Source organism: Pezoporus flaviventris, unplaced genomic scaffold, assembly GCF_033815535.1.
Source record: "Pezoporus flaviventris isolate CSIRO_AGI_PZ_B2104156 unplaced genomic scaffold, CSIRO_AGI_Pfla_v1 ptg000066l, whole genome shotgun sequence".
In the NCBI taxonomy this organism is placed as follows: domain Eukaryota; kingdom Metazoa; phylum Chordata; class Aves; order Psittaciformes; family Psittacidae; genus Pezoporus; species Pezoporus flaviventris.
In genome coordinates this window covers 20842681-20867839 of record NW_026892614.1, presented here as the reverse complement: position 1 = coordinate 20867839, position 25159 = coordinate 20842681, and the positions used below count along the sequence as shown (strand labels likewise).

Genomic DNA, 25159 nt, shown 5'->3' with positions numbered 1-25159 from the left:
ACAGTGCCTTTGGATATACAGCATACCCTAGTCACAGGCCAGAGAAGAGGCTGATGGTGCTGTAGCTAGTTTCTCACTACGTGTATGTGACTAGCCAGCTAACTAGCTCACAAACATGATTATTGCCAAATAATAGGCTTAAAAAGCAAGCTAATGAGCAAGCAAGCAAAACCCAAAATACCCGTCAAACAACAAAATCCCTCAGCCCATCACCAAGAAACAGTTGCACTTTCAAAGGCACTAATTGGAGTCTTTCTTCACTCTCATTTTGTGAACAATATATGCATGTAAGGTCTTTTCAGCAGGCAATCTGAAGAAAAACCATGATGCGTAGTACATCAGGTGAAAAGAGCATCTGTAGAGATGCTTGTTAGTGCTTGTCAATACAGACAACTGCAAGTAAAGGAAGACAAAGAGCAATTTTATATATTTGAAGTGATTAGCACTACCAATACAGTACCTGAAGACACAAGGTCATCTTCAGAAACCTCAGTGTTTTCAAAATCCAGAGTGAAGGACCTGAAGGCAAATTTACAGCTGTAGGAAGCCTTCTTGCCTAATATATTTTTGATCAAATACCAAAATACACTATTGAAAACCTAAAATCAAAAAGAGGAAAAGCATTCAAAGAATGATTCATTTTTAAAAGCTGATTTATATTGTTTCCCATTTCAAAAACTTCGTAATCTTTTCTTTTTTTTAATGTAAAAACTAAGTCTTTGTATATATAACAAATATACTACTTTCTACTATAACAAATACAGTATCTGAAAAATAGTCCCAACTGTAGAACTATAATACTTCAAGACAGCAATCAAGAGAAAACCAGTTTCATGCCCAGCTTATTAAATACAGGACTGATTCTGCAGCGTAAGTTTTTATTATCCAAAAATATCTTAGTTTTTGTGAAGTGAGTTGATAAGACTCATACCAGAGCACAGAAGAACACACTATAATCACCATCATGACACTAGCATACTAATTAAAGGTTTCAGAACAGAGACCATTAGTTTCTACAGAGAAAAGTAGAAATATATTGATGGTCAAGAGGGGGAAGATTTCTTGTCCTGCTTATATGACTAAACAGATGGCTCTATTTTTATTCTGTATATGTTTATGATCTTTAAAGAGCAGAAAACCAGTGTCTTTGATTCTTCCAATAGATGGAAATTTTAGAGTACGTTTTTCAGACCTTGTTTCGCAATTTGAATTAAAGAACAGTAACAAATTACTGGAAAGACAATTTTTGTCTTTAATTGTCCTTCTTTTGGATTTTTCTGCTTTTGGAAATGTTTTCTCATGAATTACATTTTTTAATATTTATTTTGACAGACTTAAGAATAGCAAAGAAAATATGTACTTTAGTATATTCTTGTGTCCAGAATAATTTTCACTGTTTGTAGTAGATAGGTAATTTCAATATTCTTATTCTTGAATCTCTGCCGGCTCAATGCCTCTCATTTATCTAATTTATGGGGGTTTTTTTAATTTTTTGTAACTATACTTAGTCTTCTTAGAGATGGAGAGAGGAAGAGATATGTATATTCACGCCTACTGAATTTATCATAATATCCCTAAGTTTTACACATATTTCATATGAGCACATACATTTAAAATCTGTATTTTCATAGAATGATTTGGGTTGGAAGGGAACTTAAAGATCATCTAGTTCCAACCATCCTGCAGTGGATCCTGTTGCTCCAGCAGCTTCAACTCCTTCTTATGTTGAGGACACCAGAACTGTACACAATACTTCAAGTGAGGTCTCATGAGAGCGGAGTAGAGGGACGATCACATCCTTCAACCTACTGGTCATGCTTCTTTTGATGCAGCCCAGGATACGGTTGGCTTTCTGGGCTGTGAGCTCACACTGCTGGCTCATGTTAAGTTTCCCATTGATCAACACCCCTAAGTCCTCTGTAGGTCTGCTCTGAACCTCTTTTCTAGCCACCTGTAGCTGTGCATACGATTGCACTGACCCAGGTGTAGGGGGCATTGGCCCACCTCACAAGCGTGTCAAGGTCCCTCTGGATCCCATCCCTTCCCTCCAGAGTATCAACCAAACCACACAGCTTGGTGTCATTGGCAAACTTGTTGAGAGCACACTCAATCCCACCGTCCATGTCACAGTATCACAGTATCACAGTATGCTAGAGATTGGAAGGGACCTCGAAAGATCATCTAGTCCAATCCCCCTGCTGCAGCAGGAACACCTAGATAATGTTACACAGGAATGTGTCCAGGCGGGTTTTGAATGTCTCCAGGGAAGGAGATTCCACAACCTCCCTGGGCAGCCTGTTCCAGTGTTCCATCACCCTCACTGAGAAGAAGTTTCTTCTCAAGTTTAAGTGGAACCTCTTGTGTTCCAGTTTGTACCCATTACCCCTTGTCCTATCATTGTTTGCCACTAAGTAGAGCCTGGCTCCATCCTCGTGACACTCCCCCTTTATATATTTATAGACACTTATAAGGTCACCCCTCAGTCTCCTCTTCTCCAAACTATAGAGACCCAGCTCCCTCAGTCTTTCCTCATAAGGGAGATGCTCCACTCCCTTAATCATCTTCGTTGCCCTGCGCTGGACTCTCTCCAGCAGCTCCCTGTCCTTCTTGAACTGAGGGGCCCAGAACTGGACACAATATTCCAGATGCGGTCTCACCAGGGCAGAGTAGAGGGGAAGGAGGACCTCTCTCGACCTACTAACCACCCCCCTTCTAATACACCCCAGGATGCCATTGGCCTTCTTAGCCACAAGGGCACAGTGTTGGCTCATGGTCATCCTGTCGTCCACTAGGACCCCCAGGTCCGTCTCCCCTACACTGCTCTCTAATGTCAGCGATGAAGATGTTGAACAAGACTGGTCCCAACACCGATCCCTGAGGGACACCACTCGTTATTGGTCTCCAGCCGGACATTGAGCCATTGACAACTCTGCATGTGGCCATCCAGCCAGTTCTTTAACCACTGAGTGCTCCATCTATCAAATTGATGTCTCTCCTATTTAGAGATATGGATGTCATGCGGGACAGTGTCAAATGCTTTGCATAAGTCTGGGTAGATGACATCAGCTGCTCTGACCCTGTCCATCAGTTCTGTAGCTCCATCACAGAAGGCCACCAAATTGGTCAGGCAGGATTTCCCCTTAGTGAAGCCATGCTGGCTGTCACCAACCACCCTGTTGTTTTTCATGTGTCTTAGCATGCCTTCCAGGAGAATCTACTCCAAGATTTTGCCAGGCACAAAGGTGAGACTGACTGGTCTGTCTGTACTTCCCTGGGTCTTCCTTCTTTCCTATTCCCCTCCTTGAAAATGGGTGTTATATTTCCCTTTTTCCAGTTGTCGGGAACTTCACCTGACTGCCATGATTTTTCAAATATGAAGGATAGTGGATCAGCAAATTCATTCTCCAGCTCCTTCAGGACATGTGGATGAATTTTATCAGGTCACATGGACTTGTGTACATTCAGGTTTTTAAGATGGTCTCGAACCTGATCCTTTTCTACAGTGGGCCTAAGGTCTTCATTCTCACAGTCCCTGCAATCTGCCTTCGAAGTCTTGGGCAGTGTGGTCTGAGCACTTGCTGGTGAAGACTGAGGCAAAGAAATCATTGAGAACCTCAGCCTTCTCCAAATCCAGGGTAGCCAGTTCTCCTGATAGCTTCTGGAGTCTACATTATCCCTAGTCTGTCTTTTGTTTGCTACATACCTATAGAAGCCCTTTCTGTTACCTTTCACATTCCTTCTCAGATTTAATTCTAACTGGGCCTTAGCTTTCCTGACCTGGTCCCTAGCTTTCCAGACAGCATCCTAGGCTCCCAGGCAGCATCTTCCCAGGCTGCTTGTGCTTGCTTCCACCTTTTATAAGCTTTTTTTTTTCCCTTCCAAGTTTCCTCAGCAGCTCCTTATCCATCCATGGAGGCCTCCTGGCCCTCCTGCTACACTTCCTTCCAGTTGGGATGCAACACTCCTGAGCTTGGAGCAGGCAATCCTGGAATACCAACCAGCAGTCTTAGGCCAGCCTGCCCTCTAGGGCTATATCACATGGAAAAAGTCTGCTCACTTGAAGTACAGGGCAGTGAGCTTGCTGCATGCCATTCTGTCCTGAGGATCTCAAACTTAATAAAGAATGCCACATTTGGAGCACACAGGAGATCCTTTTTTAAAAGCATAGCCCTTTGTTTGAAGAGGATAACAACAATGTTAAGCTGTAATGCTGCTTCTGTAGCCTTCAGATATGTATTTATTAAAATTGTTCACCTTGAAGTGCTCTTCAGCCATTCCAGTACCATGGATGCTAGGAGGACAGTGAGTTAGTTCTAACTCCTTCAAGGATTTAGAAAGCTCAGGCTTAGTGCTGAAATTATTTATCACATTTCCAATAGCCTTCAGGATAGCTGTTGCCTGTTCTATAAACCGGTAGCTCTCCTGGAGAGAATAAAACCAGCCATTGTTAGAAAATTGCTTTAAGGCTGTGACAGCATACAAGCATTTTTTCTGTGATGAAGTACTTAAGTAATGCAATTGTTATTAAATTTTTAAACAATAAAAATCAATTGGGTCTCTGGTATTCAAAAGCATAAAAAAATTTCACGGACTTTAGCTATTGAAATAAAAACATTATAACACTATAACAGGCACTGTAACATATACCTGCTAAGGATTTTATTTTTTCCTGTATCATTAGCCCTAAGACACTCAATAAAAACCAAAATGCATATAGACACTTTTTACTGCAGTGATAAGAAGAGTCTTATTAGCTGAAATATGCAGCACCTCTTCTATTATAAGAGGACAGACCCGTATTTGTATCCCACTGAAAACAATGTCCAAACAGATGCTGCCTAAGACACCATTAATCTTCATCAGGATTTCTGTGCAAGAATGTGGACACTTCCCTGATACTCTACAGAAAAATTGCTTTCAAAAAGTGCAGAGTAGACCTGAAGATAAAGTTCTGCGTTATTGTCTTGATGAGGAATAGCTTTTCATTCACAACCTGAAGACAAGGGGATAGTACAGCCAGAAGATGTTTTTAATGTCCCAACTTAATATATTTAAACTTCTTTGCTGCAATAAATTTGCACAAGCTGCTTTAATGTCCTATTATTAGGACTCTGAATCTACACTGCTATGTAAATTTGTGTAACACTCACCTTTCAAACTAGGTTTGCACAACTGTGCTCTAGAAGCTACACTCTTCTTCCTCTGAGTGCCCATGACATATACTTGGGCCTACTGCTTGCCATAGAAATCTTGAAAATATGGATGACAGTGATATCTGTCTGGATTGTAGGCAACAAAGAACAAAAGCTATAGTAATTACTCCCCTGGGCCTCTCATCTTAGCTACGAAAAAATGTCTGAAGCAATAGTTCATTTTAGATACAAAAGCTGCTATGGCACGCAGTGAGTAATATGTGATCTCATGGGACAAAACAAACTATACTGCTGTGACAGTTTATTTTCCTAGGTGGGTATTTTTTTATTATTAATTAATAACTGTACAAGTATTTTAATACTTTTACCACATGCCTCAAAAAGAGAGCTTATACGCTACCTCTGACTTGTATTTCATGTAAAAGAGTACTTCTAACGTTCCATTTTATGCTGCTGTTCAATGTAACCGGAATACTACCCAATACTTACTTACATATTTCTATAAGACAGTTGTTGCAATAACCATCTCAGTGCCCACTGTACTGTAAAACACATTACTTTTATGTGCTCACCCATTTCATACTGAAATTAATAGTATAACATTAAAATATAGCAACTATAAATGAAGATCAAAGAGTACTTCACTTTAAAACTAAATAATAGTCAAAAATACCATTATCAAAATGCTTGACTAGTCTGGTCATGCATACCTTTTCAAGACACGGTATCACAGTATCCTCTTCTCCAAACACACATGGCACCATGCTACACAGATGAATATGGTGCCCTATGGGAGAACTTACTGTGAAGAGCAATATGTGTCGCCTACATTCCAGCAAAAACAAACAGAAAAACAAACATAAAGAACCTTAATTAAAAAAAAAAAAAAATCATCACAGCACTTCTTAAGCTTTTATTTTCATACATTTGGTAAAAATGAAATCCTTTCCTAGATGTCTGGCTCTTCAAATCCTGCTTTTCTAACTCTCTGTTCCTCGAGGACCTCCAAACATCACAGTAGGTATGCAAGCAGAGAAGACACTATTATTTTATTTTTAGTTTATTAGTTCAGGGTTTATTTGTATTTTCTTTAGAAAAATAGGTAGCTTCACTATTTCAGATGGATACAAAAATCAAAGATTTTTTGGTCAGGATTATAGTTAGCCGTACTTAAAAATGTATCTACTTTTAGAAAGCTTAAAGAAGTGTTCTGGTCATACATTACTTACATTAGATCATAATTCCCATGTTTGCATTGATAAAGCCAGGAAAAATTAATGCATAATCGTGTCAGGCTAGATGAACACTACCTTTATGGACCATTTTATGTAGCAACTGTGGACCAAACCACACAACTGTTAACTCCTAATGTAGCAAGCAACAGAAATTCAGTATGTCTTACTGCAATACACTCAGCTCAATCTTGTTTGCCTGCTCATATCCTGTAATGGATTCCAATCATAAAAGAAACCATTCCTAACTATAGTTATACAACACTGGGAATTCATGCTTTTCTTTCCGGTGAACAATGTCCTGCAGTCCCAGTAAAACACTTGAGGAGCTTGCTGATATCAAAAAGTGAAGCTCCATGGTCTTTGTCAGAACAGTATTTAGCTGGTCACAGCTTCAAACTGTTAACCAGAGATCCAGCAGTAACAGGAAGAAAGGAGAGTTACCTCTCCCCACACACTCATGCTTTTAAAATTGCATCTTCTTGCAAGCAAAATTTGAAATGCCCCCTGGCCTCCAACAGACAGAGGGAAGAAAGTGCCTTCCCAGCTTAGCAAGTAATTTCTCATTTGGAATGAACTGGGGAAGCAGTCAACAAGCCCATTTGTCTCCCACACCTGCTGCCAATTAGAACTTTCTGAAAGCTGATGGCTCTGCCTGGAGTAGGAAGAATAAAAGGTGAGAAGCTCATCAATTTGAGCTACCTGTATCTCTGGTAGCTTTGAAATTTGCAGGTGCAAAAAAATATGCTTTGGTTTCCATACAGGACAGAGATAAGCAACTCTGGAAAATACACTAAGATAATACATGTAGTGGCAGAACTAATAAACAAATACAATGATAAATTTTCCACTTTTATTCTAAATAAAAACAAATAGAGAGTACTATTAAAGATCTCTGATTTAATATCAACCTGATACTATTGTGGTGTTTTCTTTCTACGACTTTTTATTTGAAACCTTACTTGATAAAAAAAAACCCACCATACATTTTTGTCTCATATCCTTGGGATTAAACTGGTGATTCTCTATTTTTGGAAAAGTAGAAGGGCTCAATGAATTAGTCAGAAACTTTATGCTTATGGCAGGATATGACAATGTCCCCTTCCTTGGTTTACTGGAAGCATTTCCAGAAACTAACAAATATCAAGGACTCTTGCCTTTTATCTATTTCTTTATTTAAACAAACAGTCAATGCTCTACACTGAATACTAGAGTTACATGCAAAAAGAAATAAATCGTATTAAGCGCTATGTGAACATGAAGTAAGATATGCAAACGTTCATGGATAACCTCAGAATTTCTCCTATTATGTTTCGTATACCTTGTTTCACAAAAAACTATGAAACCTCGTATGGTATCATCATGCTTTTACAGTTCCACTAAAAATCTTAATTCTTTAATTTTTGTTGGTACTCCAGGGAACATCTAAAAAAAATTCTAGTTAGAAGCACTTTTAAGTAGAAACTTATATTTTAATCTAACTTTTAGCAAGTCAGTGTGATTTTTCTTGCTAAATGCTCATATTTAAGAGTAAAGAATTCAAAAATCTTTATAAAGCTTTTGGTAGTTACTTCAAACTCATAGAAAATTTGCAGTCTTACCAAATCCTAGCTATCAACCAGTTTGATATTCCAAAAACTTATGTTTTAGGAAATACAACCTTAATAACTGTATAAAGTAAAAAAAATCATCTCAAGCCTGAAGACTAAAACATTAGGACAGAAATGAAGCCTCACACATACCCAACAGGAAGATTTAACACAGTAGCTTTGGCTGCAGATGTATGCATCTTTAACAGAAGTTCTCCAGGAGTCAGGCATTTCCAAGAGAAACGTTCAATTGTCAGCACACCCTTTGAAATACTAGAAGATTCCTTTTTAGTACCTAGATTAAGAAAGAAAAAAATCCAAAAAAGCAAAACAAAACAAAAAACTCCCAAATAAAAGAAAAAACACCCCCCCCCCCCAACTGTGTGGGAATAACAGCAAAATTATGACAAATACACTTATGCAGAATATGTAACTACTTTACATTCACTGACATCTTCATTTAGGCTTTGATAACTCAGAGAAAAGAGACAGTCATTTAAAATGCACAGGTGGTACAGAATATGGCTTATTTGTACTATTTACTAGAAAATAATGGGTAAAAGAATGTCTCAGGAGGAAGTGTAAATCAGGCATCTTCCAAGACACTTAAGGCCACTCTAAAACTATATAAAAATCCATTCTGTCCATATGCAAAGGAAGCAAACAGCCATACAAAGCTTATATTTATATTATAGTTTAATTATTTTAATGGGATGGTCAGTTTGGTTTTTTTTACCTTTCCTGTGTTTCTATCTGCTCTACTCTAGATGCTCTAAGATTATGTTCATACCCAGCGTTTAAACATCTGAATAACTTACGCCAACTGTCACGACATGCATTACCTTTCCTGAATGCCATTCTATTATCTTCATAAAATACAAGTGATTTTTACTTAAATCATCCAAGCTATTGTATCTTCAAATAAGCCAGCTGTACAGTTAAGAGCTTAAAATAAACATACTTAAGTGCTTCAGTTCAAAAATCACTCAAAAAATAAACTTTCGTCATATTGCTGACTTTATTGCCTCTTGATCAGCTAAGGCATAAAGTAGCTTGCAAGAATGTTATCTGTAGGAACAGAAACCCTAGGAAACACAAGAAAATCCATACCACAAATACACTGATTAAAAGCTCACAAGTTGTAATAAACAGTGAAGGAAGTAAAAAAATAAAAAAAAAATCAGTTGTAATAAAAAGTAAAGTAATAAACATTCAAGAAAATATTCATCATCAATATGAAACAACCACAACTCTCAATCTGTGCCAAAATACATCACAGGCAAACACAACAGCACAGACATATTCATGAACGGGAAAACACAACATTAACATGCACTTTTCTGTGTTGAACTTACCTCCAGTACCATACCAGTGTACTAATGCAGAAAAACTAACCAGTATTTCAATGGGCATCAGACTGTCCACAAGTAAGTAATAGAGGACTCGGTCATCAGAAAACTGCGTAGAAAAACAGACATTTCTTCATCCTTCATTTTCACTGAATGCTGTCTGCCTGGCCTTATACAAAGTAGGACTAAGATTTTGGATATTGTGACCCTACCTATGGTACAGGAAGTAAGTAATTAACTGTCATTACTTCCTATAATTTCAGATGTGTCATTTAAGCCCAGAGCCTCTTGCTGCACGTATAATAATATTCAGTTAAGAGACAGATAAAAGGAAAAAGTTTCTTGAATGACAATATTATCTACTTTTAATTTATATTCTTCATATGTACCTCAGTTTAGTAGTTCTTGTCAAACAACATTCAATAGAAGACCAAAAATCTTTTGTGCTGAAACTTTCTGAATCTAATTAATTACAGTAGCTTGAAAGAAGCACTCTTTTAATTTGTAACACATGACTAAGTCTGCCTGTTTTTTTTTCTTTACAAAAATACTATAGGCAGCATTTTTCACTCTTAACTTTAATACATAATTCCTACGCCAATATTAGAAGCTACAGAATGGTTCCCAGGAAGTCTTCAAAATTTGAAGGTCAGTGAGCTTCTTGGCTTCCAAACAGTTTTAAAACCTGTTTTTCTACATTCTCCAGAGTCATATCAATAAATTTTTGGATTTGATCCTAGAATACCACTACTATTATCTTCATAGCATAATATAAAAGTGCTCTTTTGTAAGTCTGGTACAGAATTCACCTAACAGTGCAAACACCTCATTTATATCAATGTAAAAAAAAAAAAAAATAGAATGGTTTTACAGCAAAGGGTTAGGGTTTTGGCACAATAGCACACACAGGGTTATGTAATTTTGATGCTGATTATGGCTTGTACAAGTTATTGTACAGTGACTGGGAAAATTTCTTGTGATGTGATTACAAAGACAGAGAGGTGTGAAATTACAGGTATACTACAATTATGAATCATAATCCATGTAGTTAACCTTCTCAGTACAGGATTTTACATAAGTTCATTTTACATAAAGTTCATGCCTGGAGTTTGTGTTTCAGTACTCTGCAATTACACTTCAGTTACAGTATGAAACTACAGCGGGAACAGGATATTCAAGCATGCTGAATAACCTTCTGATAATATGAACTAATGGTAGGTTTAAAGAAATACAATAATTTCCATGTAACTAAGGGGTATTTCTAATCCTGGCAAGAGAATCTTTTAAATTGCTAAAGGTCTTAGCATGTAAAGAAAAAATGGAGGTCTCTGCTATAGAGACTCCCAGTTCTGATTTTAGGTGACAGGTAAAGATGAAGGAGAGCTGAAGGACAAATTCTGCAGCTGAATCATCATTACATTTAATTTAGTCTCTACACTGTTATAAGGTAGATTTAAATCAAGATAATGAGAGGATGGAGATCTGATCCACTGTAATCTATACTCTCACTAACAACTTTCATGACTAACATGTTCAGTTTTTTATTATTGTGCAATAGCATTCCATAAAATTTTTTCTTGTCTTAAACACAGTTAAATACTCCAGATATTTGCCAGAAACCATTATCTTTGTATTGACTACAGTAATATTAATGCATTATTATTTTTCAGTAACAGCAGTTCTATGTGGTCTAATTCTGTTCATCATATATATATTAATTATGTAACACTGTTAAAAAAGCACATAAAAACTCAATACAGTCAAATACCTTAAAATCCGTCTTCAGATAGTTATAAGCATATGTATGTGGCTTGTGGAAAACATACAGCTTTCTAGGGAGAAAATGAAATCAGGATACTTGTAGGAAAATAACTTTAATATAAATGATCTATTTCAGGTAAATGTCTATTTCATTGCACAAGATACAAATTTTACTTTCATAAATCATACTCCCAGCTATTTTGCAAAAAAAATTTCGATGTTTTTAGTTTCATAAAAGATGAACACAATTCATTTCCAGAGAAAGCAGCTGACACTAATTTCTATGTTTGCTGCATTTCTACAGTTTTCCATTGGAGGTCAGGGCACTAATTTGTTCACTTTGGAGCTATAAATGGTAATAAGCTAATACTACACTAAAACTTCCATGCCTATCTGAAAATTATTGTAAAGCATCACTGTAAGGAAGAACACTTTTGTACAGTTTATTATTGTGTTTTTATAATTCTGCAGTGTTCGCACATCTTCAGAAAGCTCCTTAGATCCTGACAACAATTCTTTCTAACCCTGATTAAACCAAAGGCAATATAAATGACTTTAGCGAGAACTGACAGAATCAGATGTTAACTCCAAAGCTTTATGTAAAATAAAGGGTTTGAGTTCTCAGAAAATTCACAGGGATCCTTATCCATTGCTGACATATCAATTCCTACAACTCAAATTTTCCTGATTTCTTAAAGTTAATAGGAACTCTGGACATTCACCTTACTTTCACTGTGTCTGAGATGTAGACACATCAGACAAGAAAATGCTTTCAACAGAACTGACTGGTAAATGAAAATCTGAGGTGCCTAACTTCTTTTGAGTAATAAATTCTTCTAAGGTCAATCAAGATGTTTTATTAACAGCTACTTTATCAGTTTACTGTGAAAATAAGTAAATTCTCACCTATTTAGTGACAGGAACATCAAACTGACAAATGACCTTAATATTAGTGGTCTACAAAAGGTCAACAGTAGTGTAACATTTGGCTAACAAGTTAAAAAATAATATTTTACATTCTCTCTGTATGACATGTGAGCAAGACTTTGAAAGAAAATTACTTTGATTGTGATGTTTTTTTTCTGAAGGCCCTATCTTTCTGGACCTGGGGCTTCCTAAAAGTATTCAGGAAAACCCTAACAAGGTCTAAAGTGATCTATGATCTTTTACTCCTAAAGTTCCTGTAGTGCTGGCTGGCATATCCTAAAGTTCCTGTAGTGCTGGCTGGCATATCCTAAAGTTCCTGTAGTGCTGGCTGGCATAAAAGTTAGACATTCTTCCTAATAAAGGGAACAGGGTTTAATATCTGCTCAAGAAAACTTGTGAAAATAAAAGCTTAAAAGAAGTCTCAGGTACAAATTCAAATGAAAAGAAAAAAAAAGGTGAAATTTTTTCCTCTGATGAAATTACTCTCCTCAGCAATGTCAGATTCTCTGAAGGATTTCTATTGCACAAGACTTCTTAAATCTGAAAGACAGTAACTTAAGGTATTAATCCTACAACTACACTAGCTTTTTTATTTTTGCTAAAGTATAAATGCCTCGGAATTACACTGAAAAGTAAGTACCTAGTTGATCAAGCTGAGCTATACTCATGGTAATACATGATTTCAACAAGATTTTTTGCCTTAGAATTGTGTTGTTCAGATGTAGGCATATCTGTCCAGTGGCTGATGGCTTGGGTATAGTCCTGGGCTCAGCTGTAACAGTTATTTTTCTCATTCCTGGTAGCTGGTGCAGGGCTGTGTTTTGGCTTTAGTCTGAGAACAATGCTGATAACACATCAGAGTTTTACCTGTTGCTGAGTAACGCTTAACCCCAAGCACAGTCTTTTCAGTCTCTCCTGCTCTGTCAGGGAGGAGGGGCACAGGAAGCCAGGACAGAGCAGACACAGGACACCTGACCCAAACGGGTATTCCATACCACAGCACGGTCATGCCCAGTATATAAACTGGGGGGAGTTGCTCACAAGGCCCAGATCACTGCTCAGGTAGGGCTGGGTGTCTGTCAGTGGGTGGTGAGCAATTAAATTGTTCATCACTTGTGTTTATTGGTTTGTTTTCTTTCCTTTCCCTTTTTAGTTTTATATTCTCTCCCCTTGTTGTTTCCCTTATCATCATTAGTAGTAGTAGTGGCAGTTTTATATTATACTTTGCTTATTGAACTCTTCTTATTTCAGTCCATGGGGTTTACGTTCTTTTGATTCTTCTCCCCATCCTGCCAGGAGTAGGGGGGAAGAAGTGGGGAAGTAAGTGAGCAGCTGTGTGGTTCTGGCTCAGCTTAAACCATTACAGATATGTGAGCACCCTAATAGCTGCACACTCCACAGCCTCCCATCTTCCACTCACATTGGAGTCTAACATATGCTTTATGAAGCTGGTAGCTGTGTTCTTCCAAGTGTGGGTCTCCACCTACAGACTCACTGTCAACAAGGGACAATAAGTCTGTTCTGAAAAGAAGCTTTGGGACTACCCTGAGAGGCAGTACAGCTATGCAACAAAGATGTATTGAGAAGACACAGTTTTTATACAGTCACTTTTCGCATTTTACTACTGTTACACTGTTCATTTTATGGAATAAAACCCAAAACCTCTGTTCCTTACTGGAAACAAACACAGAAGTCTTCAAAACTCATCCAGATTTTCCTGGAAACAGAAGTCCTTTCTGACTCAGTTTCTTCCTTTGATTTATCCCCTGTCTGGATGTTCGTATTGGTATCAGCTCTTTCTAATTTCCGTTTTGCATCAAAACCGATATTCTCATTTAATTCTGCAGAGATAAGGAGACAAACAGAGCCAATACAGTGACAATATGCACATTAAAGTAGTATTGTTCTTCTATTGAAAAATTATCATAAATTACCAGGATATTTTCCATATGTCTCAGAGTTTAAAAATAAAAACTAACCCACTAACCTAAAAAGCTCAAAAGGTAACTGAAACAACTGTATAGATATTTGTTGTTTCCATCTGCAACTGCTTAAATATTCTGCCTCAATATACTATCGCATTTTAAACTGTGCACTAGAACCTTTAATATTAGCATGTTAGGTAAACATATATGAGAATTCTGCAAACCTAAACTCATCTGCATAAAGGAAAATGTAACCCCCTTGTTGAAAGGTCCTATTCAGTGAAAAGCTGATAGGGCAGTATCACAAAATTTTTACAACCAATAGAAAATAAAAAATGCACAGAATTGTGGGGGACACAAAGATCTACCCTTGCCTCTGGTACTTAAGATAATACTTCCTGCGATGCTAGTTTCACAAATCAGTCTACTTTTAAACAGAAATAGATTTGAACTGTATTACATGAATTTTCTTGTAGGAAAATCAGAACTACTGTCAGATTAATGCCAAAATATAAACACAGAAATGTAATCTAGACACATTTTGCAATCATTTAATAATTTTTGAAGTTGTGTTGTAATGTCACTTCCACTGCCTTTACTCTCTGAAATTCATACAAATAGTTTTTGAAGATGTTTAAACTGTCTGTCCCCCCCCCCCCAAGTTTTGAGAATAGCTCAAACCAGCTGAGAATATAAGAACAGAAAAACTCAAACATGAACAGCTATTAATTCAGGATGTTTGCTGAGGAAAAAGATGAAGTAATACCCAAACAGACAAGGTATAACAAATGAGACAGCTAATTAGAAAGATACCTCATGTATATTGTGCTTTGTAATATTTCATTATCAGCAAGACACAGTGATGTGCTGGATAACTAATTTTAAGATACAGGTGGTTCTAACTTAGTATGTAACAAGAACTGAAGAAAATGTAATGAAAGAAAATGTATCAAAGACCTTTTTCTCTTTCTTAAACTATGGAAAAATTGACTGAAAGCTATAAAATCTAGGGTTTTCTTGGATTTAAGTTAACATGGGTTTTAGGCCTCCAGTGAAATAAACACAGTGCTTGGCTTACAACTATGCACATCACAGGCAGGATGAAGAAGGGGCCACAGAATCACAGAATGGTTTGGGTTGGAAGGGGCCTCTGGAGATCATCTAGTCCAACTGCCCTGCTAAACCAGGTTCACCTATAGCCAGTTTTGAATGTCCCCAGGAAAAAAAAAGACTACACAACTTCTCTGGGTAGTCTGTTCCAATGCTCTGTCACCTTCAAAGTAAGGAAGCTCTTCCTCACATTTAGGTGGAACTTCCTGTGTTTCAGTTTGTGCCCATTGCCCCTTATCCCTGTCACTGGTCACCACCGAAAAGAGACTGGTCACCAGAGCAGAACTATGCCCAATGTCATCTTCATGTGCCTCAGTGTTGCTCTTCTTTGTTCATTCTGCACATGGGTATTATCAATATGGATCAATAGGGTCAGTAGATCTCTGCAGCCTTCAAATAGAAAATATGCTCCACCATATTTAACAGCCAATACATAAACATTTCTGTTGATTATGTATGCAGGCTGGGGTCAGAGGGAAGACACCTCTTCCAGGGCCGCTAAAGGAAAGCAAAACCAGTGTCAACAAAATGGCTGAAGTTTCCGCAAGCCTCTTTGAAGAAGTAATGAGGATCACGTGAGAATGTCATTAAAAAGCTATTTTATCCTTTTTGATCTATGCAGTTCAAAGACAGTGCTGTTCAGAGCTTCCGGATACAATTATAAGAGAAAAGCAAATCAAACTTCTAACTATTGTTTATGTTCTATGCAAGAAGTGCCATTTCCAGCTATATGAAAATGCAAACATTGAGTGATATAAGGAAGATATACTTTATGGAATAAAATTATAAATAAATTTGAAGCAAAACTTAAGAGCTGCTCAGTATAAAATAGTATTTTAAAACTGACATACAGAATTTAATTTTAGCAAATAATTTTCTGTAATTATTACATAATTAATTCCTTCAATAAATGCAAATCCTAATCAAACACACAGGGATATAAGCTTATTATAAAGTTAAACACTGCAGGGAGCCTCAGAAAAGGGAACAGCATATCTGAATTCAAGAATTTTATGCTACTTAGAACTCAAGCAACAAAGATTAATGTTACAGTCAAGCCCAAGAGGAAAAAGTAACTTGATGAATAAGGGAAAACATTGAAGTACAGAAGTAATAACAAAACATGAACTGTAAAAAAACCCAGAAGACAAATAAAACCAGATCAATAACTAAGAGCACAGAAGCATACAAACTAGAATAATTAATCCAAAAAGGAGAAAAGAGTAGCAAATGAGCACTGATTAGAACAGTTTATCACAAAAAAATAACTATTTCTATGGTAAGAAAATACTGTATTATAATAAAGCCCCCCAAATGATTAGAAAAAGTAATGTTCTTAACTGAGAAGATACAGTTAAGATAATTTAGCATCAAATTCTGTCTTTGCTTTTGGTAAATGCTCATCATTTTTCAAGCAGTGGCTCTTTACTGAGATGCTTAAATGGCAATCAAACTTTTGGGTAATAACATTTATTCAGTATCTGGATGATCTGTACCTGGCTCTTTATAGTCATGAGCTAGCTCTTTAGGAGAACACAATAAGAAACACATCAAAGAGTTTGCTAGCCAAGTAAATGAAAAAGCACAAGAAAACACTTCCTTGTAAAGAAAACTTTACAAATGGTTCAAAATTGAAGTAAGCTCCTTGTCTCAGTTTTCAGTAAGGAGGGATAGACAGGCTGGCTTACTGGACTAGAGATACAAACCCAGAAATTTTCTGGTTTATAGCAGAAATTGCAAGAACTTAACATGGCTCTGGACAAATACTGAAACAGCAAGATTTCTGTGAGGTAACAGGTAATCGTGAGAATAATGTGATATGAAAAGCAGCTTCCATCAGATCCAGTATCTGCACCAAGAGAAATTGCAAATCATAAAAAAGCACTTCATCTAGAAAATATAACTGCTTTCTTATAAAAACAACTCAGAGTAAGTATAAAGGAACAAATTTTCATTTTACAACAAGGCACAATCAAATTATATGGTTTAAGACAATTTTTTTGTTCTGGTATATAAAACATTTCATTGCATTTGGTGAACCTCAGCTGTGCCATATCTCAATGGACTTTAGCAGTCTCAGTAATTTAATAATATGTAAAAATTTTATTTTTTTATTTTTTCTTTTTTAGCAAACATATTAGGACAGAGATTCCTAAACTGGAAGGTTGAAATATTGAAAAGCAATTATTTCTCCAGGAAAGGATTTGTTTATATGTGTGACTTTACTTTTAAAGTAGCACTATTCTCAATAGGAATGACTGTTCTCAATAGGAATGTTTCAAATCCTCTTCAAGTGAGCAGAAAGAACTATTCATATATTTAACTGTCTAATAACCTGTAACCAAACTCTGAAAATATAAAGTTATTAGCATTCACATGCTTTGCAAAATTTGAACAATTTTTAGCCATATTAAAAAGTGCATCAAAAACCTCCATACTCATGAATAAAACATTTTTAAAAAGATTTCTCCGTTTCTCTCAGTTTTGGATCATGATTCCTGCTCTCAGATACTCTGCGGAGTTGAAACACTCATAGTAGTGATACTATGTGATACTGTAGTGATAGGACAAGGGGTGACAGGTTAAAACTTAAACAGGGGAAGTTTAGATTGGACATAAGGAGGAAATTCTTTCCTGTTAGGGTGGTGAGGCACTGGAATAGGTTGACCAGGGAGACTGGGAATGCTCCATCCCAGGCAGTGCTCAAGACCAGGTTGGACAAGGCCTTGGGTGATATGGTTTAGTGTGAGGTGTCCCTGCCCATGGCAGGGGTGTTGGAATGTGATGATCTTAAGGTCCTTTCCAGCCCTAACTATTCTATGATTCTATTCTACGATTCTACAGTGAAACACTTGGAAGTGATAGTAATAGAAAGTAACTCTTGTAAGTTACAATGCATGGCACAATATGAAAAGCATTCAACCAAGATACATTACTAAGCCTCGTTTCCCAATTATTTTTCTTCCTTAATTATTTTTTTTTTGAAGATGGGTTTAGTTAATAATTAATTGAGATATTAAAAGGAATTGTATCATTCAAAGAAAAGTAATCATACCACCTAACAGGATCATACATCTCCAGTCTTAGAATCTTGTAATGACTAGCAATATTTTCTAAGTAAAGTTGGAATAAATGGATTTTGCGTAGGGAAATGACAACATTTGGGTTGAGATGGCCTGGAGACTGTGAAAACAACCTGAGTACAAAGGTTTTTGTTGCAGTAGTAATCTGAATTATTAGTATTATAGGCCAGGGGATGGAAACATGTCCTTTTCCTTGGTGGTGCTATGGCATCTTTTCTTCGATGATTATTTCTTGAGTATACTTTTGCATAAGCAGAAAGGATAGCAATCAGACTATTAACATACACTAACTTCAGAGTCAATTAATAGTGACAGCTACAAAAATACTCCAAGATCCCAGTGTATTTAAGGTAGGATTAAAGAGTCATCTACTGCAAACTACTGTATTTCCATTAGGTTTCGGCATTGAGCTGTAAGAGAATAAATGAAGCATATATTTCCAGCTCATTAACTTTCAGGATTTCGATACAGTGAGATTTGTCTAATTTATTTTTTTATTTTTAATGGGATGATATTAATAAAAATAGGGATACATAAGAAAAGACATTCAAACACCATAGTACTTGAAAGGCAGAAGTCTGAATATAAACGTCAAACACACTCACCCTTATCAAAGGTCTCTGCATTTTGCTGCCCACTGAGGGTGGTCTCCTGTATAGTGGAAAAAAACACAACAGAACAAACAATAGCACAATGGTTGTTTATAATTCTGCATTATTTTGTTAAATATTTCGGTTTGGGGTAGTTCTTTCTGAGATGGAGAAACAAATTAGTAAGTTATCATTGTAGTATATATTTTCTAAAAAAAGAAAAATAGAAATAATAAAATTCACCGTAATACCTACACATACATCCCCAATAGACAGACTGATGTTTTTCTAGAGATGTACATGTGACCTGGAGTCTGGGATAAAAGCTGTTCATATGCCTACTCCTCTGCTATAAGAAAAAAAAATGTTCTTTGATCTTACTGTTATTTGACAATAAAATAAGTTCTATTCTAAGAACTAATTAGTCCTATTCTGGAACGAATTATGTTCTTTTCTATTCTACATTTCCATTCTTGGAAAGCACATGGAGGGATGCTTTTCCAACAAGCATTTCTTACTGTGAAAGTGTACCCGACTGCTGACAGCAGCATGCCTGACTGCTATAGCTTTTCTTTTTTTTTTTTTTTTCCTATCAGCTGCATAAACAAAAAGTAGCCTGCTCTTTTTTCATATTTTTGGCAAACAGCTTTAGCCTGGTCAATCCCATTTCCAAGCTAGAGCTGCTGACCTATTATGAATGCAATATCCACTTAAATTTAGAGTTGAAACCAGATTATCCAGCCTTTCAGAAAGTCCATTTACTCAATTTCCAAAGTCAGGGTCCTCTAATTTGAGAGATTAAAATCTTTGAAACTGATCAAAATGTGTGTCTTGTCATCCTGCCTTTCGACTGCCCTCTTACCTGCAATATGACATACTCTACACAAGACTCACTTGCACTTCTTTCCCATTTCCACAGTTTCCAGCTTGTTTCCTATTCAAATGTGGTACTATTTATGGGTTAACTGACTAGTTTTGCCTCTGCAAAGACAAACATTAAAGCCTAAAAAACCTATTGCAAACAAATTCAGAAGCTTCTTTTCATCTCAGGACTCCCTTTAACAAGATTTGTCATCCATCCCACCACCCAAAATTCCTCCTATATACCCATCTTTACATGTGTCAAAGGGGCTAATGCTGGAACTCAGTAACATTGAACTGGCCAACATCTGGATACACAGAGTGATCTTCTGTTCTGCATTTCAAAGAGGAGTTGCGGTAGCTCTACTAACTGGACCTGCTTTTATGCTTTCACAATACAATCTAAACATCTTTTGAGGGGTAGAATGACATAATGTAAAGTCTGAGTAAGTTTGACTGGATGGCCTGTCTCAGCAGTACCTAAAGCTTGCACAAGGTCATTGTAGTGCAACTCCAGGTCTGCCTCAACCGTCATATTACACACTACCGTTGCATACACAATATGAAAGGACCTGTAAATGCTTCCTTAGAGGAAAGCCTTATGGCTTTCTCCTTCAGTTCCTAGCTGCAGTAAGTCTTTCTGCAGCATTTATTCTACAGGACTTCCACAGGCCCAGAATGTAAGAATTTTAGGTGTTTGATCTTTTCTAAAGTGAATAAACTACACATTTAAAATTCTCTGTCCCAAAATAGGAAGTACCAAATAATTTAATGTTTATAATTTAACTGCAGTATTGTTTACTGAGAGAATTTTAAAATCCCATTTTTGCACAGTGCAAATCTTAAATTCTATTCCAAATCTGGCATGGTTTTTTACAGAATGTTCATGAATCAAAGCTGAGACAGCTCTAATATAAACAGCAATTAAGAGAAAAATACAGACATTGTTGAAATTGTTAACAGTTGGGTGAACAATTTGGTACTTGAAATATATTATGTCTTACATGTCCATTTTTAAATTAATTTCTTGCTTTTCTAGGGCAAATGAGCTGAAAAAGACACAGTATGATTTTGCAATTTCCCATGTACTTCAGCTCCTGCTTCCAGACTTCTGTACATACAACTGTGCAAAACAAAAGGCAAGCTGTGATCACTTGTCATGTGACACTGACAGTCACACCTCAACATTTGGGTTGGGACTTCAGATATATGCATGCATAGAGCTGTCATATATCTACATGGAGTCTACAACTTGCAAGATTTCAATATTGCCAAATTTCCTGTAGGAGTCACAGTATTTACCAATTAGGTACACGCCAACACTACCAGGCTTCTTCTCAAAATCCTGTGCATGTCCAAAGTATAAAAAGTACCATACCTACTGTACAAGCCTTGGAGACTAATGAGTCTAGCACTTTCTGCTAGGCTTACTGTTCATGCACAGTACGCATGACTTACGTTTCTAGCACAGACATGTGGCAGCTTACTATAGGGCTACTTTGCTGGTTTTAGCAACAGGCAGCAGGAAAGCCCAGAGAGATTTATAAAATCCTCAAAATCTACTTCAATAAAATTTCCAGTAAAGAAGGAGAACGTACCCAGGAAAATCTAGATGATTCAGTAATGTTACTTTAGCTAGTTTGAGCTGTGAAAGCAATCTAATGAAACCTGTGTAGAAAGTCCTGTAGACTCATTTGCTCAAGTTTCTGGAGTGCACAGATAACATAGTCAAAAGCTGTTTGCTTCTCTAATGCTATGGGATGCATCTATTACCTAAACCTCACTGATTCTGAGACAACTGGGAGTATCAGGGAAGTTCTCATTCTGTTATGCTATTGCCTCAGCTACAGCGGCTACGACATTGGCACAGAAAGAAAAACTGAAGGCAATTTTCCTCCTTAATGAACACACATTATCTGAAAGGTCAGCTCTGCTGCCACAGTATCTGATAAAGAAAGAAAGAAAAAAAGACTTGAATCCCGCTATGAAACACGAAAGGCTGCACACAGTTAAGAGTCAGGGAGAATTTATTTACTTATTGTTATTCCTGCAATCAATGGGAAATTTGAATGCCAAATGCGAAAAAAAAAATTACTGGTTGACTTAAAAATCTAATTTATAGTCTATTATGTTTTATAATCATTAATACATAACTTTAAGATAATGACAATTCATAAATTTATAGCTATCTTGTACCTGATATTTTTATAAAACCAGTGTCCTTTTCTATTGTAGAAATTATGCATGGCAAAACTTTTCATACAAGTTTTTCTGTAAAAAACACCAGTCACCTTCCAAAAATAAGTCCTCCGGATATAACTGCAGGTGAAGGAATAAAGCTTCAAATACATTATTAAGATTAAAAATACATCTAAAATCTACCTCCAAAATGACAAAAATGACCAGAATATTTCAGATCCAACTCTGTATTAAATTTCAAGGTTTTAGTTTAACTTTTGCATTGATAGTCACTTACACACAATCTTTGTTATCTACTCCTGAGTCACTGTGTTCACTAAATGGAACATCAGTTCTCTTTGTAGCTGTGATGTGGGAGAAAGTAACAGAGATGGATTTTGAAACAAGGCAGTGAAACAAACAACTGCAAAGCAGTATACAAAGTGAGGTATAGGAATTGCTTAAAAATACTGGAGTACCAACTCTGTTTCTTTTTTATTCAGTCTCTAATGTTGGAACTGTCCCAATCTGTATAAGCAAGTAGACATTTGTAAGAAATATCTACAGAAATGTTCTCTATACCACAAATGTCTAAATGGATGTCCCTCTTCTGAAATCCCTCTTCTAATTCATGTGCCTCATATCTCATGTACACTTTTTTTCCCCATGAAAAAATAAGCAAGGAATTTTTATTTTGTGCAGATTCAATAATTGTCAAAACTATAAAATTTGTACAGAAAATACAACTTTTTATTTTATTCCTAGCCCTCCTGTTGACTCAATATGAATTCACTGGGCTTATGAAATATATCATAAGAAGGATTAGAATAAGAAAATGCTTTTTATGACACAACAGGCTAGAAAGTTTATGGGAAACGCGAAGAAAACCCATGCAAATTAAACAGACTTGATACCAGTTGTAAATCAAAAAGTTAAAACTGACCTTGCATATATAAAAGCATGGCACTGAAGTAAGAAAAATAAAGTAAGCATGAACATTAAAGAACAAGTGTACTGTGTTTATGTCACTCCGAGAGAGTGGCGGTTTTAACCTTTCTGCTCTAGAAAGTAGCATTGGCAACCAGCTTGGCACTGAAGAAGCCACAAACAGAAATCGAGCATGTTCTGCTTAGGATTTCTGAATACAGCAATCAAGGCAGACTATAAAAATATCAAGCAGCCATTGCAAATTCTGACGGTAAACATATTTGGATTAGAATTTTGTTCCTTTGTTACCCTTCAACATTTCCTAAAAACAAACGTAAAGAGCTTTCTTCTCAAGAAAGCTGGAGACAACTTGTATTAAAGAATTCATCACAGTGAAGAATATTCAAGCAGGCTTTTGAATAGCAGAGCTCCAAAGAAACACTCTTCCAGGATAATATTTTTCTCAAAAATTTGCCAGAATTACTGCTCCAGAAGACTGCAAGATACTGTGCAATTTAAATACGATGACCTTTTTGCCTTTTTCCTGACCACAAAGATGGATAAGGAAAAAAAGTGAAATAAAAAATTAAGTTCTGAAAACCTCCTAGTTCGGGAAGCCTTTATTCCACAAATAATTTTCTCCAGCCAAATGGAATAAGCACATTTCAACACGACTTACACATAAAAATTGCTTACCTTCCAACTGAAGAATAAAAGTGAGCTTTTCCATTAAAGAACTGAGCCTATTTTATGGAGTTTCAAAACAACAACAAAAAAAAAACCAACAATAAAACATGTAACAGTGTGATTCAAGATCAATTTAACTACCAAAAATACACACTTTTAAAGATACCTTTCCTAATGCACATCCATAAAGCTTTCAGAACTGTAAAATAACAGGGAATGGGAAATTCAGGGCAAAAATGTTTGAAAAATTCAGTACTAAAGCATTTCTCTTCTTTGGCATGAGCAATTTAGGGACACAAAGGATACCATGTCTTTCAACTTAAGAAAGGACGCCCAGCTCCTCAAATTTTAACTTTTATTTATCACTAGTCTCTGTTTCTGTGACAACAGACCTTTAGGAACTGTGAATCAGATATTCACCGATGTAACTTCATAAAGTTTACATTGGAGTGAACTGAAATATGCCAATTTAAATCTGCTGAGCATCTGGCACAGCAGCTGACTGAATTTCAGTCATCTTAAAGCATACAATTACCATATCCCAAAGATATATCAAATCTGCATTAAAGATTTTAAAGCAGACATCTCCTGAATAGCAGCCACACAGTTTAAATGGAGACAAAGTTATTCACACTTGGTATTCTACAAAACAAAATTATAGCAATTAGCAGTAACTTAGTGATTTGTAGATATCAAAGTTTCTCTTCAGTGCTTGCTTTTTTAATCACTAAATGATTAAAAAAAAAGTATACCTGTATATTGTTATTTCAAGTTTTAAAGCTATTGAAAGAAAGCTCTCCAATAATGAATCTCCCAGAGGTATCCACATAATTTTGTTGATTAAAAGACTTCATATGTGAAAGATTGTTCTGCAAGTTATTTGCTTTTGCATTCCATATAAATGCAGTCCTACTTACATAGTCAACTATTAATCGGCATAGCATTTTTCAGCTGAGATTTAAACTGAGGAAAAAGTAAAGTTCAAGTGTTCATTAGCTGCTTGTGACATCTTACATTTCATGTCTGAATCAGACTGCCCTCCGACCATGTCACATTCATGTCTTCTTCCAATCATTTCAGATTTATCAGTCTCTCTTTTGTATTTTCGTACTTGCCCTTGCCTCTTTTTGACTGCATGTCCTACTGTGACAGACCAACCTTCTACAATCATATATTTGTTACACTCTTGGACTAGAGGAGAGAATCAAAGGGATGCTCCAAATTATTTTATGCTTATAGCACATAAACATCTATTAAGATGTAACTAACTCAATCTGTATTTGTACAGCTAGAGAGACTGAAATTATGCAACCAATAATTATTACATATTGTATGATGCTACTTACAGCTCTTTATTACTTTCCTGTGTTTGTAATGATTTTCATAAGTTGCAATTTTTAAAGACTTTTAAAGACGAAGTACCAATGAAGTACTAATTAGACTATTGTAAAATGTATACAAAATTCAGACTAGTTAAAAATATATTTTATTGCAAAGAATTTTCCTTCACTACAGAATTGGCTTCTTTTAAAATCATAAATACCTAATAACTACACGTCCACACGTACATTTTCTATATACACAGTAGATATAGAACGATTTAAAGCAACTGAATTTAAGAACTGAAATATAAAAATGGCATAACAGCATACTCTGAAGAAGAAACATATAAATAGGCACTCCAAAAATTACACAGAAACTTATTGCCCTTTTACTTCAAAATTTAACAAATTAAATTTTATTTTCCTTGTTCATGAAGATATCTCATAGCATACTATACTTAACAG

The 25159-nt window shown here is 36.1% G+C and overlaps 1 protein-coding gene across 3 annotated transcripts in view; it reads right to left on the bottom strand.

Moving 5' to 3' along the window:
* Positions 1-25159, bottom strand: part of ADGB (androglobin) — a 114090-nt gene that overhangs the window by 47060 nt on the left and 41871 nt on the right. For all 3 annotated transcript variants that reach the window (XM_061471485.1, XM_061471484.1, XM_061471486.1), the window contains exons 14-21: positions 18735-18780; positions 13687-13852; positions 11092-11155; positions 9330-9432; positions 8128-8269; positions 5864-5978; positions 4255-4422; positions 461-599 (exon numbers count right to left, since the gene is read on the bottom strand). In XM_061471485.1, the coding sequence (XP_061327469.1) occupies positions 461-599; positions 4255-4422; positions 5864-5978; positions 8128-8269; positions 9330-9432; positions 11092-11155; positions 13687-13852; positions 18735-18780 (943 nt within the window). The remainder of the gene's footprint in view (positions 1-460; positions 600-4254; positions 4423-5863; positions 5979-8127; positions 8270-9329; positions 9433-11091; positions 11156-13686; positions 13853-18734; positions 18781-25159) is intronic.